This window comes from Centruroides vittatus, unplaced genomic scaffold, assembly GCF_030686945.1.
Source record: "Centruroides vittatus isolate TY-2023 unplaced genomic scaffold, ASM3068694v2 contig_596, whole genome shotgun sequence".
Lineage (NCBI taxonomy): Eukaryota > Metazoa > Arthropoda > Arachnida > Scorpiones > Buthidae > Centruroides > Centruroides vittatus.
This window is the reverse complement of record NW_027122360.1, coordinates 615,394-632,670: the sequence shown is the minus strand read 5'-3', so window position 1 is coordinate 632,670 and position 17,277 is coordinate 615,394. Positions and strand designations below refer to the sequence as shown.

Sequence of the window (17,277 nt, the reverse complement as noted above, 5' to 3'; positions counted from 1 at the left end):
TGAACTTGCACTCATTTTACCCCATTGTTATCCAGTGTATGACGTCTTAAAATTTTAATGACTTGACATGGTATACCCCTTTTATAATTAACCTTTTCCCCTCTTCCAAAATTTTTCTATGTTCTAATTGCTTGTATACGAGCACCTTGTCAAAGGCCCATCTCTACTGGAGGACACTCATTTACATTTATTGCATCATGTTTTACATCAATAATATATATATATATTTTTGTCTCGGTTTCATATGACTAGCACAACTGATCCGATCTTTGATTGGTTTTAACAATGGAGGTTGTTTTTCTAGTTTTATTTAAAAAATGTTCTAATATAAATATTTAATTTCAACCCATTTTTGGGACCTCGCACTGTGCATTATTATTTTCCTTAAGGGCATTTAGTCTCTGTTAGTAGAACTATTATGGTCCAGAGCTCTGGTAAATAACATTGTCCTCAATGGACCATGTAAACATATATCATGGCCTGCTTCAATGGAAAAGTGCAACAATTCTAATTTCTGAGCTGACACTTAGGATCTGTTAATAATTATATATTAACTATTCCATATGTGGAAATATGTAAATAAATGCTGTTAATTGTAGCCTTATCTGATTCATGGGGTTAAGCCATAATATATACAAACTACTAACAAAATATGGATGCCATTGAATAAATAGGCAATTTTGTTTTGGCTTGATTTTAAAGAAAAAAAATTTGAAGAATTGATGATTGTTATTTTTTTATAAAAATTAATTTTTTTGTAATTAATAATTTTATTATCATCATAATCTTTATTTGTAATATGGAAACCTTGTTACAAAGGGGGATCAATTTTGGGTCAAAATCATTAAATATTAACATCAAGCCAGTTACAGTAGTATTAACAAGTAAACAATAAAAATAATTAATCAATTCATATGACAATGTTTTAATACATTAACAAGTTGTGTAAAATAATTGACACTTGGGTGATCTGCCTAGGGGGTGCCCAAGTCTAGGAGATCTTTTTAAGGGTAATTGACCCCTATTCAGGCATTATGGAGTGGAGTAAACGCGGAAAACTCCACGTGGCCAGCCCATCCGGGCAAGGCGTGAACCCACAATCAAACTTCCAGTGTTCAGGGAACAATTGGCCACTGGTGTGCTAAAAAAGTATAACCAAGCAATTTAAAAAAACTTTGTATAGCTTCATGATATATAGTACACTCAAACCTTTTTTTGTGTGATTTTTTTTATATGTGCAATGTGTTTTGTGCAATTATTTTTGTGCAGTATATCAATTTGATTGAAATTCATATACCGCACACAAAAAATCACACAAAACAAATCGCACAAATAAAAAATTGCACAAAAACTGGTTTGAGTGTATCTCTTTGTATTCAGCTTTGTATTTAAATTTACATGTTCAAATATGTTAAAAGGACTATAATCTTTTATATTTAACTAGCAAATGAGCCCAGTGTTGCTTGGTCAAACGATTTGGATGATTTGGAAATTAAGTTATTACTATCAAAAACAAAAAATTGCATCTAAAATAGTACAGTAGAAGCCGTTCTTCAGGTTAAACCTTAATCCTCTCCCCCCGCGGGCGAATTTCCAAAAATCCCTTCTTAGTGTGCATTTTCATGACGTACCCTAACTGTGTACCAAATTTCACCTCTAAGTTCAGCGGTTTGCTCTGAGCGATAATGAATCAATCAGTCAGTCAGCACATGTAATCTTATATATTTTGATTATAAGTGATTAATATATTTGAAAAGTAAGAATGTTAAAAAAAATTTTTTGTATATTTTTATAGATAAATTTATATATACTAAATATTGTTATATAAATTGTATTTTCATTATTAATAAAGAAAATTGGAGAAAAAATTTCTAAGTATGTTTCTAGCCATTATGGGATAAAGACTGCTTGAACAGTTTCTTTCAATGAATGTTTCATTTTTATTTATTCCTTGATATGAGCAAGATTTAAAATGAAACAGTTTGTAATTATACTGTTTTATTTCTGTATTTTGAATATTTTACTATTAAATAGTAAAAATAACTAATATAGTTAAATTCTGAAAATATTTAAAAAAATAATCTACTTAATGATTGTTACAAATGATTTTTAGTATAATTATAATTAAATTAATATAATAAATTTATATTTAAGTATACAATTTAATTACATGATAAATTTAATACCTAGATTTTTATAAATTAACTTGTTCTCTTTTTAAGTTATATTCATTTAATTTTATTGTATATATAAACAAGGAATTGTTCAAAAATTATCCGGTGACTAAGAATTCTTAGCAATCTTTTTGGAAGATCCTGTATTTCTATCATTTTAAATTATTGCAATTGCATTAATTATTATCTGTGAATGTTGTAATGGACATTTAAAACATTAGAAAACCATCTAAGTTTTATATTTGCACATGACAGTTAAGTGCAAGCACTTGTGTCACATGGTACACATGCAACTGAAACTCAAATTCTGTTGTCACTGTTATTCTATTGATTGGTGTATATCAAATACTACTCTGATAATAATTAACATAATTACAATAATTAAAATGGTAGAATTTATTTTGGAAGATTCGGCTTATATTATCTTTTTTGCTTTAATTTTGTTATTTCATATTTTATGTACCTGTACATTTGTTAAAATTTTCGAATGCTTGATTATTGTGGTTAACCTAACTTTCATCTGAATGATTGTTTTCATACATGGTGATTTTATTATAATTATTTGTATCATTCAGCATTTGTCATTGTATTATGATATCCAAAATCCTAACTTTACTTTAAAAAATAAAACAAAGAAAAATTGACATTTATAAGAAGTTACATCAGTAAGTTTAATTATTATTTGGTATTTACAAAACTACAGATTGAATTGGAGCTGAAATGTTTGTTATACAAAATATTTCAAAAATAAACTTTATTTACCAAGTTACTACAGTTTTGGAAGATTAAAAGTAATAAATTTAATTATAATTTATACCATTTCTGTAACAATCATTATTAATATAAGCAATTTAAATTCAATAGGTATGTAAATGGTCATGCAAAAGCCCACCATGAGGCAAATGAAGAACATATGGTATGCATGGATTGTATCAATTATGCTGCTTATTGGTAAGTAAATTCTAAGTTTATAATAAAAAAAATATAATAGGGTATATTATATAAATTACACAAGGATAATTAATCCTTCTATTTAATTAGTATTGTGATTTTTATTATTCATTCAAATTCTTTATTATAATCAATGTATACTTTTTTTTAGTTATGTCTGTGATGATTTCGTTGTGAATGATACCAAATCTGGTGGATTAGATCAGCTAAGAGAAAGATTGCAGGAATTTAATAAGTATGATATAAGTAATTTCATATTATCAGTTTTATAATTTATATTTACTATTTTTGAAAAATTCTTCACCGTTTACAAGTTAAAATGCCTTGATACGTATTTAATGCAGATGTATCAACCAATATATTTTTGAATTATTGCGTAATAAATATATATGCGCACTTTGTAATTTTTAAAAGATCTGTTTGACTTGCAAATTACTCATTTAAAATTTTGCTTATTGAATATTATTTATTAATGTTGTTTACTTGTATAATGCAGTAAACAGAAAATTCCAACCATTCAAGATAAAAATTATACAAAATAGTTTATTTTGAAAATATTTTATTTATTTATTCTTTAGATAAATAAAACATTTTTCAAGATTATCCTCTGTTTATTGAAAATTAACAATTTTTTTAATAATAATTTGTTTTTTTTAATTTTGATTTATTTTCTTTATAGTTTAGATTCCCAGAAAAGACTGAAGAGACAAAATAATGTAAGCAGTGGAACAGAAAATGCTAGAAGGAAGAAAAGCAAAAAAGTTAGCATTTTTTAACTTTACAGTAGTACAAATTACAAAAATATTGTATTAATAACAGTATATTCTGTAATTATATATAGTATAGTCTTGCTTTATGCAGGGGTTCCATATAAAATGAAATTTCATGTAAATTTGTGTTCCACCTCAAGTAGTCACTGGTGATTGCCTAAACACTTACGCAACTATTTACAATTAATAGAAAAATATGAAATTGCATTTAAAACATTTCATTTGTATTTGTTATAATGAATAACATTTTTACTCTGTTATTTCTGAATATACGGAGCAAAATTTTATTATACTACATGAAGTATATTACTTGAGAAAAATTTACCACGGCAATTAGCATTTGCAAGGCTGCCAAAATATTGCATGTCTATCAACTTGGGAGAGGAGAGAAAAATATGTGACAGTTCGACAGGTTGAACTTCAAGGATGAGGGACTCTTGCATTTTTCATGCATTTTGTGCAAGAACTTTGCTTCCCTTTTCTGCATAAATGGAATTGTGAGTGTGAAATCCTAATTCCCGAAGTTCTCTTTCACCTGTTTTTTCTCTTCTTGCATCTGCATAGATGCAGTCTTGGGAATTTCAGAAACTGGAGAAACATGATTTTCTAACTTAACAGTAAGTTTTATGACACTAGGATTGATTAATTAATCATTTATTATATATATTATTCTCACATAAAGCAAAAACCTTAATGTATAATGAAGTTCTTAGTGTGAATATTGCATATTATTATCATTTTATATTACATTATATTGAATATTCAACAAAAGTTGTTTGAGTCAAACAAAATGAGACTTAGTGATATTGTGAGTTTACACTGCCAGTTCCAACTTTCATCATTGTCAAACTTTTTATGTTACTTTTCACAAGTTGTACTTTCATTTGATTACCAATACAATATAGATCAATTTTTAAATACTTTAACCTTTCAACAGTGGGATAATCATGTATGGTGCTATCCCAAAGTAGTGGAAAATAAACGTGGGAAATTTTAAAGTATTTTTTCATGTGTTTTTTCTTGTTACCATTTCAGAAAAAGATTTTGTAAACAGTTATGTCTAGAAAAGAAAAGTCTTTTTTTATTGTTACATAATTCATTTTTATGTGAATTTTTTTTTTGCGGTAGTTTTTGGCAATTTCCCCAAAAGAATTTAATGGATATATATGTCTCTCACCACTGCCACACGATCCCCCTTGCTGGATATATATATGTTGGTCACTGCAGAGTGGTTAATTGTGAAGTGACTTTTTTATAATTAAAGCATGATTTAAAAAAAAAATGTTTTGTTTTTAACTTTTTATGAATTTTTTAATTATACTATTAAAATAAAGGATATCTGTAGTTAGTAGTTAATGTTATTTTTAAACTGCTTTTATTTATTTAGCTAATATGTTGCAACAAAAATTGATATACTGTAAACAAAGCTTTTAACTTTTTAATGCATTTTTTTGACATACATAACACTGAATTTCACCACTTACTTATTAATGTCAATATATATGATAGTCTGAAATGTTTTTACAAAATAAATTAACTTAAAATAGGAAACCATCCAAATTTTAATGCATTATTGTGATACTATGTGATTACAAGTATCTGTTTTTCTGCAAAATTTATTGACAAAATTTAGGATATGTTAGATTTATCAAAGAGAAACAACAGAAAATATTAATATACTACACTACATCAATTGTAATCTTGATTTCCCAAGTAATGTAATATTTTTGTTCAAACATATTTTATATTGATAAAAAAATTTATCCATAATGTCTGTTTCATGGAATTTGAAATTTTTATCATTTGGTTGAGCATATAAATGCTAGAATTATATTAATTAGCAAGGTTATATAAAAAAAGCTAATTATAGCACACCTGTAAGTTGCTTTTTCATTTGTTACATTGATTTGCTGATTGAATCAATGCATGGCTATGATAATTAAAAGCAATGTGAAAATGCTTCATTAAGTTAGCAGACAGGTGAATTTGATGTCACCTGACCAAAGTTTTTACTATTGAAAGATGGCTGACAATTTTTCCACATTAAAAAATACTTTGTGAGAAATGAAGACATTTTAGTCTCTATGTATTTTTTAACTAAGTTTTTTCTTTTGGAATTATGTCAGATATAACTTTTGCATTGTCTGTTGTTTTAAAATTTTATAAGTACATTTCTATTTCCATTGTCACTCATTTTTAAGAAATTGGCAGTGTTGAAGGTTATTTTGGACTCATTCATATTAGAAAACAAAACTAATTTGTATGGAGGTATTACAGTATGTTAAAACATTTTTATAATATAGCAAGTATGGTGACAATGACACTTGACATTTTGTGTTATATAACTTTCAAGTATTTAGGATAAACACTGTAATTATATTTACATAAAAAGAAAACAATTTTCCTTTAGAACATTTAATTATTTTCATATATTATTAGACAAAGAAACTGCAAAGTATAGTCCTATAAAATGATACACTGTAATACATCAACTACAGTGGCATCGTACTTCCTTTTAAGGTGAAATTAATGACAGAATTTTTTATAATTTTGAAATGTTTTATATGTAGTACAACATTAGTTTTATTAAAACAAGCATTTGAAAGTTATAAGTAAATATCTCTAAGTAACTATTTTGATAATCAGAAAGTTCATTCATTACTGAATTAATTTTTAAGATATATATAATTTATTTAAATTTTTTTAAAAATATATTTGAAATTTTATTTATTACTGTAGAATAGATGTATCAAATTTTTGAGCTATAAAGGATTACATAATGTATTGATTTCTTTTAAGGGAAATGGGAACAAAAGTTACTGTAAAACTCGAATTTCTGGTTTAAGAAATCTAGGTAACACATGCTTTATGAATGCTGTTTTGCAGTCATTAAGGTAAATTTATCTATCTTTAAAAGTTTTATTTAATTTATGTAATGTAGTTTCTAAGAATTAAATATATATTTTAAAAAGTTTTTATCGATTTCAGATACAGTTGAACTTTATTTATACATTTCTCAGTTGTACACTTATCACAGTTATACATTAAATATTTTCTGATGGTACTTTCTCCATTTTAAAAACACTTCAGTTATGATTTTCTACTTGTCATATTTTTCAGTGCCCTAGAGCACTTTTTTTCTCCTATACATTATTCACTTTCAAATGAAAAAATTTAAAGAAATGAAAAAGCAAATTATCTATTCACTTCAGCTTAGTTCAAATTGATAGTAAATTGCCAGAAGATGCAAAAAGCAAAGGAAATAATACATAACATAATTCTGTTTCTGATAAATTTTCCCATTTAGAAAATTGCCTTACCAGTCCAACACTGAAAATTTTTGCTTTCCATGTTCTGTAATGTGAACCAATTTTACCAACAAAATAAAAATTGCGTGGTTTTTTTATGTTTTTACTATTTTCTGTCAATATGAGGTAATCTTTTCTTTCTCTCTATTCTTTCACATGACTGGCATTTTGGCACACACATGCAATCAGATCTATTTAGGATGACAAAAGTGATTTCTCTGTAAAAGTGAATATATAGCATGATATTTGCTTAGCAGTTTCCCAGTAGGTAGTGTTGGTAGGAAAACTATGGAATTCTGCTTGAAGGAAGTCTGTTTTAATAAACACACAATAATTATGAAGTAAATAATGTGGAATGCTGCATGTACACATTGCAACTACCAGAAAACAAAGGGATCATTTGAGATATCTGAATTTTTTATTATTTAACCGTTAAGATGAAAACTAACATACAAACCACAAAAAGTAGCAGTATTCAGTAGAACATTTTTGAAAGTCTCAAACAAAATTATTAAATGAAATTACATCTTACAAATTTATAGATTTTTCAACAATAATGTAATAATTAATCAATATAATAATACAATTAAAACATGTATATCTCTAGCTTCACACTCCAGACTAAAAATTATTTGTTATGGTAAAAAAGCATAGTTGCTCTGTGGATGTGATTGATGCAAGTGCAATCAGGGGGGGGGAATGTTCTCTTGTGGGGATACTAATGCTCTTATTACTGTAAGTAAAAATGAAAAATAAGTAAGGTTAGAAACATGGATTATCAACGAACAGCTATTAAAACTACTATTGTATTTTAGCCCTAATAGAAAAATATATGTTTGTTACCTACATAGTCTATTTCTTATATGTGCAGCAGAAGGAAACAACTGACATTATGTGCTGTACAGCAGGGGTGGCCAACAAGTCGATCGCGATCGACCGGTCGATCGCCATGCCAATTTTGGTCAATCGCTAGCGATGTCTTGACTTAATGTATTATATTTGTAATTGAACTCAACTGTATGCATGCAGTTATGACTCGACTCATAAGCAATGAGTGCACTTCGTACTGAAACAGTGTATAAACATAGTATGTATTTCACACTTCCCCCCCCACTTAGACTATGCCTATGACAACAAGTCGATCGCGACACATTTTTACGATAAAAAGTAGATCTTATGTGCACAAAAGTTGGCCACCCCTGCTGTACAGTATAAAAAGAAAAAAAAACAAGAAACAAACAAAACTTGATCAGTTTTTTAAATGTACACAACTAAATTTTACTCTGTTTTAATTTCTGAATATAATTTGAAATCTATATTTATTCACTTTTTAAATATATATATTATTCTTAAATTTTTCTTAAAATTTAGTATTTATTGATTCAGTTTAAACTTGACATCATGAAGAGCAATTTTTTCAAATATTTTTATGCATTAATAGCACTCCATATTTTTTATCTATTGATGTTCATTGATTTATCCTGTATTAAATATTGTAGATACTATATTTAATTTTTAAATAATTGCATTTAATGCAAATAAAGGAATATATAAAGGGTAATTTGGGAAAAAAATTATTTGGTTTTCACATGCAAAACTATTAATTTAATTGATTCTGCCTATTCTATTATTTGACTTTTTAATTTGCATCTTAAAAATGCATCTCTCATTTATTTTTAAGGGAAATATTGTAAAAAATTTTTTGCATTAGAAATCCACAAAAAATTCATAAATTAATGAGAAACTTATTTTATACTTTCTGGTTAGTTTAAAAATACCAATAATTTTATTGTAAAAATTGCAAAACAGTTTAAGAGCTTATAACAATGCATGCATGAAATGCATCTTTTCTTCTAAATGATCTACATTTATTGTAGAAAAGTCATTTTACTGAAGTTGTTGGAATCAGATTGTATATTTAAAATGTGAATATTTTTAAAAGATCACATTTTAAATGCATAGTTTGACTGTCATGAAATTTATGTTGTTATATTTGCAATTTTTTTTCAATGCATTATTTACTTAAGTACAAGATGAAATTTGTGATGTTAATCATATTCAAATGCAGTTATCTGACTTTATAAAATAAAATGTAAACAAAAATTTGTATGCTCTTCAACATGTACTAAATGCATACTTGCTATAAAAATAAATGATTAAAAAAAATACTGCTATTTTAATAAATAGCAATAATTTGCTTTTCTATTATTTTGTTGCTTTTTGGATTATTTTATTTAACATATTTTACTACACAGTTAAACAGAAAATTTAAGGCAAACAAAATATAAAGTAAAATTTGGCTTATAAATTATTATTATTATTATGAAATTCTAAATAAAAATTGTCCAATGTTATTTTGGATATATAGATTTAATCAAGTAAATTATAATTTATAGATAAAGTTAATATAAATTATTAATCTGTTTTCTTTAATAATCTAGCAACATACAGCAATTTTCTTGCTACTTCAAACAGCTGCCATCTCTTGAGCCAAAAGTGCACAAAAATGGTCGGAAAAATAATCATGCGCGGAAGTGTAATGGAGGTGACGAAATGTAAATAAGGATATTAATTTGGAAAATATTGACATGGAAATTTTTGTTTTGTCAATAATTTATAAAATAGTAATTTATTAATAAATCATATAATATTTTATCCTATTTACAGATTATTAGCAGAAGAATTGAGAAAAACGTTAATATCTTTATGGCAAGGAAGCAAGACAGCAATTTCTCCCGAATCGCTGTTTGCTGTAATTTGGAAAGTTGTTCCTAGATTTAGGTAAGAAATGAGTTTTTCACTTTTGATTTGCCCTATAATAACCATAACAATATGTAAATCAGTTTAATAGGTTAACATTAATTTCTAAACTCTGAATCTTTCAACCTAATTACCGCATTTTAAAATATAAACTATTTTATTTTATCTGGAAATTTTACAAATAAATTGTTATGTTGTGATAGATACATATGTCTGCATGAAATATATATTTTTGTCTTTAATCGCTATGAAATCTGAATGTACGAAGACAATTTTGGATTAAAGTAAATGAATATTTATTTTTTGTAGAAATGTTTTTAGTTGTCTTCAAGCCATTATCAGCTACAATATTTTAACAAATTAATTGTTAAAATATAAGATAGTAAAGAAAGATAGTCTATATTTTATGTTATATATATGTACAGTATGTAAGTTAAAAAAAAACTTCATTTCAAGAGCAATTTTCCTCAAACATTTGTATAAACATTTTCAATAAGTACTATAATTTTCACTAAAATGCATTTTAAATTCATTACATTTAAGTTTTAAAAATATAAAACAATCAAAAACAAATTATGAAAGATTATAATTATTAGAAGTACATTCTAAGAATTATAATGTATACATTCAAGGAATACAAAAGAACATCTAGTCACAAAGACAAGTAAAAACAAAAGTGAATGAAACAGATTTTTTTTGAACAATTAAACAAATTAAAACAAAGATTTTCTCAAGAAATTCATAGTTGTTTTAAGATGAAATTATTAACATTAGCAATACTATATCTTATGGCATAAAAGATGCAGACTTCCATTTCAGCACATAATATTTAGTGTTTAGTATATTTTAGCCATCTCTTACACCTTTGGCACTTATTTCTAAAATTTTTTACTGTATTCTGGTGTTGAAAAAGTGAAATTATCATGCACACTTTTACTTATCAGGATAAAAGAAGAGTTTAATAGAAGTCAATGGTAAATGACATATTTACCATTTAAATATTCAACTTGAATACATGAAAAAGCTGCTTAATTATAGCTAATAATAATAAATAATGTGTTTAATTAAACGATAACATTTTTATTCAAGAGTGGTCTAGATAGAAGTTACCTTTAGCCTACGGTAGGCTATCTTGGGAATCCTTAAGGCTTGGAAAGCCTTAAGGAAGACAGCAACTTACATTTGAAATGCAGGGTTTTTTTAATGAACAAAATTTGCATCTTATATGCCATAAAATATGATATTTAATAAATAAATCTCATTTGAACTAATGGTATATAGAAATTGCTACATCATCCATTTATATTTGAACTAGCAGGTAGACCCGGCGTTGCTCAGGCAAAAGTAACAATAGTGAAGATTGAGATTATTACGTTATAGTCACAAAAGAAAAAGAGTAATTTCATCAACAAACTAAGTATTTCTAAAGACAGGTCAAATTTGAAAATCGAATGTTCTAATATTGTTTGATTTTCACATGTTCTGATTATATTGTTCGAATGTTCTAAAGAAGAAAGGTGGAGAAAAACCGACTAATCTGTTTAAATTTGAAAATTGAATATGTTCTAACATATTACTCTTTTTCTTTTTTATTTATTTTTTCTCCAGCGCCCGTAAATCTTTCACGTCGCTTTCTCTTGTTCTCCATTGTTACTTAACACTTCCATTGTTACTTAACACTATCATTGTTACTTAACACTTTGGTACTTAAATTTGGTACCCTGTGTACCAAATTTCAACTTTCAACCCCTGACCATTTGGGCTGTGCACTGATGATGATTATTATTATTACGTTGGGTTAAGTGAGATATACTCGGTTAACACCGGTGGCTATGTACTATGCCAGACCAAAGTCAAGGCATAGTAACCAAAACAGAAATTAAAGTGTATCAGTGTGTGTGTCTGTATTCAGGAATTTTCTCACAATATGACATGTATTCAATATAGTGGCCTTCTGTAGTGTGATGTATATGTTTCTATTCAATTGTAACGTGCCCAGGCTTTTGTGTAGTGTGTGTGGTATGACACCTGTAGAGGAGAGAACAACAGGTACAATAAGCACCCTATTCATCCTCCACAGATGCCTTATTTCCTGGGCAAGTTCTGTGTACTTGCTAATTTTTTCAGTGCATGCATTTTGTATATTGTGAGTGTTTGGAATGGATATGTCTATAATGTATGTGATTTTATTGTGTTTGTCAGTGAGTGTGATGTCTGGTCTGTTGTAGTAAATTGTTTGTGTGATTATGGCTCTGTCGTAGTACATTTTGTGCGTGTTGTTTTCCAATACTGTCTGCAGAATGTATTTGTAGTATGGTTCGTGGATGTCTACTAATTTGTGTTTCTTTGCAAGCTCTTGATGTATTATATTTGCTACTTGATTATGTCTGTGTAAATAATCTGTCTGTGCCAAGAGCTTGCAACCAGAGGTGATGTGTTGTATAGTTTCTGACATGATGTGACATTTTCTGCATGTGTCATTTGTGAGTGTTGCATCTTTTGAGTATGTGTTTTCTGTAGTTTTTAATATTTATGACCTGATCCTGTATGGCGATCACGAATCCTTCCGTCTCCCCAAAGAGGCATCCCCGTGCTAACCAGCTGTTTGACGCAGTTTTGTCAACAAAATCCTGGGCCAGATCATAAGGATGCCTGCCATGGAGTGTCTTTCGAACCCACGATTGCTTAATGGTGTCTATGCTTTTTATATGTGTTGTGTCCATATGATGTGAGTGTAAGTTTAATGGTGTGTTATTTGAGTCTGCTAGAGTTACTGCTTTATGTAATTGTGATGTTTCTTGTTTTTTATAGAAAAACTCTCTCAGTGACTGTATTTGTTTGTAGTGAAGGTTAACTGTGTCAATCAGGCCAATTATTATTATTATTATCATCATCATCAACTCATCTCGATTATATATATATATATATATATATATAGATTTGTAACTATAATTTCTTAATTATTGCAGATTCAAATGTAAATTTATTAAGAGCTAAGTATTCTAATTCTGGAAACAATTTTGTCATTTTCCATCAATTCTTTAACCTAAATGAAATAATTATATTAAATTCTTCGAATTTAATTTTTTTTGAATATATTTTTAACAATTTTATTTATAGGAATCAAACTATTTCTTATATAAAATATTTTTTGCTGTTATTACAATTGAAAAAAATCTAATTGTTTTAATCAACACTCCATGACTCTGATGTTTGAATATTACAGCCATTTGCTTTATTAATTTTAAATAAAAATTTTGGACTATTTTGGACCCTTTGATTTTAAAATCATCTAAATAAAACTTTGTTTGCTTTAACATAACTTATCTGATAATTGTAAAGATATAAATACTTTTTCTATTTTTATACGACAGAGGGTATCAGCAACAGGATGCTCACGAATTTCTTCGTTACATGCTAGACAGACTGCATATGGAATTGTTGAATATATTGTCATATCCTGCACATAGCAACAGTATATTTATAGGTCCAAAAGGTAAAGCAACAATTGTCACGACAATATTTGGCGGTATATTACAAAATGAAGTGACGTGTTTAGTTTGTGGAACAGAATCAAAGAAGCATGATCCTTTCTTAGGTATTTACTCTATCAAAATACTAAAAACAATAATAAACTTCACTTTTTTTATTTTTTTCTTTTTAATATTTTCTTAGATTTATCACTCGACATTCCTCAAACAGTAATGAATAAAACAAAGTTAAAAGAAGAAGAAACATCTCTAGTACATTTATCAGGTACAAAATTGATTACATTATGTAGGTATTAAATTATGCCAGATTTAGAATAATAATTCAAGATTGTGTTAGATACAAACATCAGTTAAATTATATATAAAAGTTTCACAAATTTCTATCCTATTAAAATTTGTATCTTAACTAATTTAGGTTATAAGGAGTCTATTGAAAACAACTAATTTGGTATTTGATATTAAAAGCCATTATAAAAGAATACTAATACTTTATTAGACTCTTGCAATAAATTTCATATTTATACTTTAAATTATAAAATTTATTTTCCAGATTGTCTTAGTAGTTTTACAGAATTAGAAGAATTGGCAGATAGTGAATTATATCATTGTCACACTTGCAAAGGCAAACAAAGATCCACTAAAAGGTTTTGGATTCGACGCTTGCCAAATGTAAGCATTTCAAGAAAATTTAAGTTAATATTGATATTAATCAATTTTAATAACAAATTCAATGCTTAATTTAATATTAGTGATTAGTAATTTTAAATTATGTAAACAAATAAGCATTTTTAAAAGAAATTTAGCTCTGAAAAATATTTTCCAAACTTCCTTATTATTATACATTTATTTTTCAAAATTTCTAAATATATTGTGAAATGGATCAAAATTTTTATACGGTCAAAACTCAATCTAGTGCCCTCCTAATTATCATAACCCTCATAAAGGTCCAATGAAGACTTATTAATGGAAATCTTTTTAGTATTAAATACAGAACCTTTTTAATATCTTTAAATTACTAAATGTACAATTTTGTATTGTAAATGACAATGTTATCACTAAATCACACAACTGCAACCCCCCAATCATAAACTTTTGTGTATACCAGTGTTGAAAACCTGTTTGAAAATCTGGGTCTAACCTGGATTTTAATATTACTTTTGGAACAGGAAACTGACTGTCAAACCTGGTTCTACCAAAATAAAGTTAAGCTCAATTTTCGTTTTCCTTGAATATTCTTTAAAAGAAAAAATAACACAAAATATGAACAGATTGAAATAAAAAATATTAAATAGATAAAGGAAATAGTAAAATTCTCTTTTCCAAAATCAAAAAAATTATTCTCTAGTTCTTGTTTTTGGTAAATAATACATTTTTTGTTTATTAAAAGTTACATAACTTTTTGGTTTGAAATTTCATTGCATTTTGAATGTAGATTTATTGTATTTCATCTGTTTTAAGTGGGGTTTTTTTTTTGCAATTAGTTAATAATTATCATATTTATTTTAAATGGACACTTTTTTTTTATTGATTCTAAAATTGATTCTTTTAATTTTTTTTGATAAAATGCAACTTAAGTATATTAAAAAAATTCCAAATTAAGTGTGAGTTTAACCTATCCTTTTTCATACTTTTACGTGTAAATAAAATTACTATTTCTATTAATGATAAATTAGTTAAGCGATGCTACCTATTTAATTTATTTTCTCTGTACATAATTAATTTTTTTTTCACTGTCAGAACTCAGTTTTGGGCCATGACTTGATCCTGGAACTGGTTTTGTGGTTTTTGGTTTCTTTTTATAACCCTAGTACACTTTGTTACTATATGTAAGAGTTCCTGTAGGACCATGAGATTCCATGAAGTGATTTAAAGAGTTTTATCAAATGAAAGTACATTATTTGTTGGTTGTTCTAAATTTATACATATGGCATTTGACACCAATCATTCAGCCATTGATAGTGTGAACAGTCCACTGCTGCTTCATTCCTGAATCTTCTTAAAAGACAAATATGTTTGATTTACCTCTTTATTTACTAGTTAATGTGTATTTTTCTTTTTTTAAATTAAGGTATCAGAAACCTTCGGTCCAACTTTAGTGGGGATAAGATAAAGGGCCAAGTGGATAATACCGCCGAACATCAGTATTTAGTTGCGGATTCACGTCCGCCCATGTAAAGTTTTCTAGGTTTTTCTCACATTTGTCACATCTAAATAGGGACCGGTTTCCCCACAAAAGACCTCCCGGGAAGCATTTTTCCCTCAGCAGATTGTCCTTACGTCGTGCGCCGATAATCAAAATGATAAGATAAAGACGGATAGGTGTTCCTCGGTATGTTCTATAGGTTTTTTGGGTTAAAATAGATCGAGAATCGTCACTCGAGGTACTTCGGTTTAACTCCCATTAAATTTTGTGCCGTCGTCGGAGGCAAAGAAACGGCGTCGCTAAATCGAGGTTCGACCGTAATCGAGAATTCTTTAATTCTTATAAACGTTTCCGTTTTATTCTGGTTTTATACATACAATTATTAGGATTTTAATACGAAGAATTGGAATCAAAATAACAAAGATTTACGTAACTTAAAACAAAAACGGGAAATTTCATTTATAGGTGTACGAATCAGTTAGCAATAAGCTGTTTTTGTTTGTTGGTTTTCTTACCTCACTTTTGAAAGAAAACAGTTAATTTCATGTTACATGCATAAAAATTTATAAGTGCATTTTAAATACTTAAAACATAGCAATGGTATAATGCAATATAATGCAAAGTATTAGTTCATTCCAAATACATCAGTGTGGTAAATATTATTTGTTATTAAATTTGGAAGAATTTTTAACACAGACAAGCATATTGTTTTTTGGAAATTTTATGGTTGGGAAGTAAAGATATATTATATTCTATGCTTTTTCAATAAGAGAGAAGCTAATTGGGTGAACTGAAATTGGATGTATGACATATCAAATTGCTAAAAAAGTTTACAAATAATCCTAATCAACATCACTGATTTTATATCATAGAGGAGTTATTTTTAAACACTAGTCATTTTGATAATATAATAGAAATTAAAATGGATTTTTTAAATCAGTTAAGAATTCTTTACTTTTTCTTATGTTTTGTATTTAGAGATTTTTATTAATTTTCGATAAAAACAATTTTCACACCTCTGTACGAATACTTTTGGTTTTAACTTACCTACTGTCTATAGTAGGTAAAGGTGTCTACATTCAAAAGATATTCTCGTACAGGTGTTAAAATGATTGGATATCAATTAACACCCGTTTGTGAATAAATGTCAAATACAGCTATTTAGAACAAGAATTTATAGCCAGGTAAAAGTTGTAAAAGAGCAGAGTGCCGATAATATAGTCTTTATTTTCTGTTTATGACAAAGTATGTTTACTATTTCATTGTTATATTTCAGGTGCTTTGTCTACATTTAAAACGATTTCGGTGGAATACCTACTTTAGAACAAAGCTGGATACTTACGTGAAATTTCCAATTAAAGGATTAGATATGAATAAATTTATGCTTTCCAATATGGTAAGTCTTGATTAAAAGAATTAATTTTACGCTAATTTTTTATAATCCGTAATTTATTACGTTCAGCACGAAACACGTGGAACATCGGGTGGCAGTACTCTGTACGATTTGGCGGCTGTGATAGTACACCACGGTTCTGGGTAACGTTGTTTATATTCTCTCATTTATTGGTGAAAGAAATGTTTTAAACTTACGGACACACGACTATTTCCAGGGTCGGTTCCGGTCATTATACCGCTTATGCAACTCACGAAGGTAATTTTATTGGTCCTTATTTTCGCGAA

The 17,277-nt window shown here is 27.5% G+C and overlaps 1 protein-coding gene across 1 annotated transcript in view; it reads left to right on the top strand.

Moving 5' to 3' along the window:
* Positions 1–17,277, top strand: part of LOC136979214 (ubiquitin carboxyl-terminal hydrolase 3-like) — a 42,522-nt gene that overhangs the window by 23,925 nt on the left and 1,320 nt on the right. The window contains exons 3-14 of the mRNA XM_067275156.1: positions 3,039–3,125; positions 3,277–3,360; positions 3,805–3,886; positions 6,695–6,789; positions 9,645–9,758; positions 9,871–9,984; positions 13,338–13,561; positions 13,639–13,719; positions 14,005–14,123; positions 16,874–16,993; positions 17,060–17,133; positions 17,208–17,248. Coding sequence (XP_067131257.1) covers positions 3,039–3,125; positions 3,277–3,360; positions 3,805–3,886; positions 6,695–6,789; positions 9,645–9,758; positions 9,871–9,984; positions 13,338–13,561; positions 13,639–13,719; positions 14,005–14,123; positions 16,874–16,993; positions 17,060–17,133; positions 17,208–17,248 — 1,235 coding nt within the window. The remainder of the gene's footprint in view (positions 1–3,038; positions 3,126–3,276; positions 3,361–3,804; positions 3,887–6,694; positions 6,790–9,644; positions 9,759–9,870; positions 9,985–13,337; positions 13,562–13,638; positions 13,720–14,004; positions 14,124–16,873; positions 16,994–17,059; positions 17,134–17,207; positions 17,249–17,277) is intronic.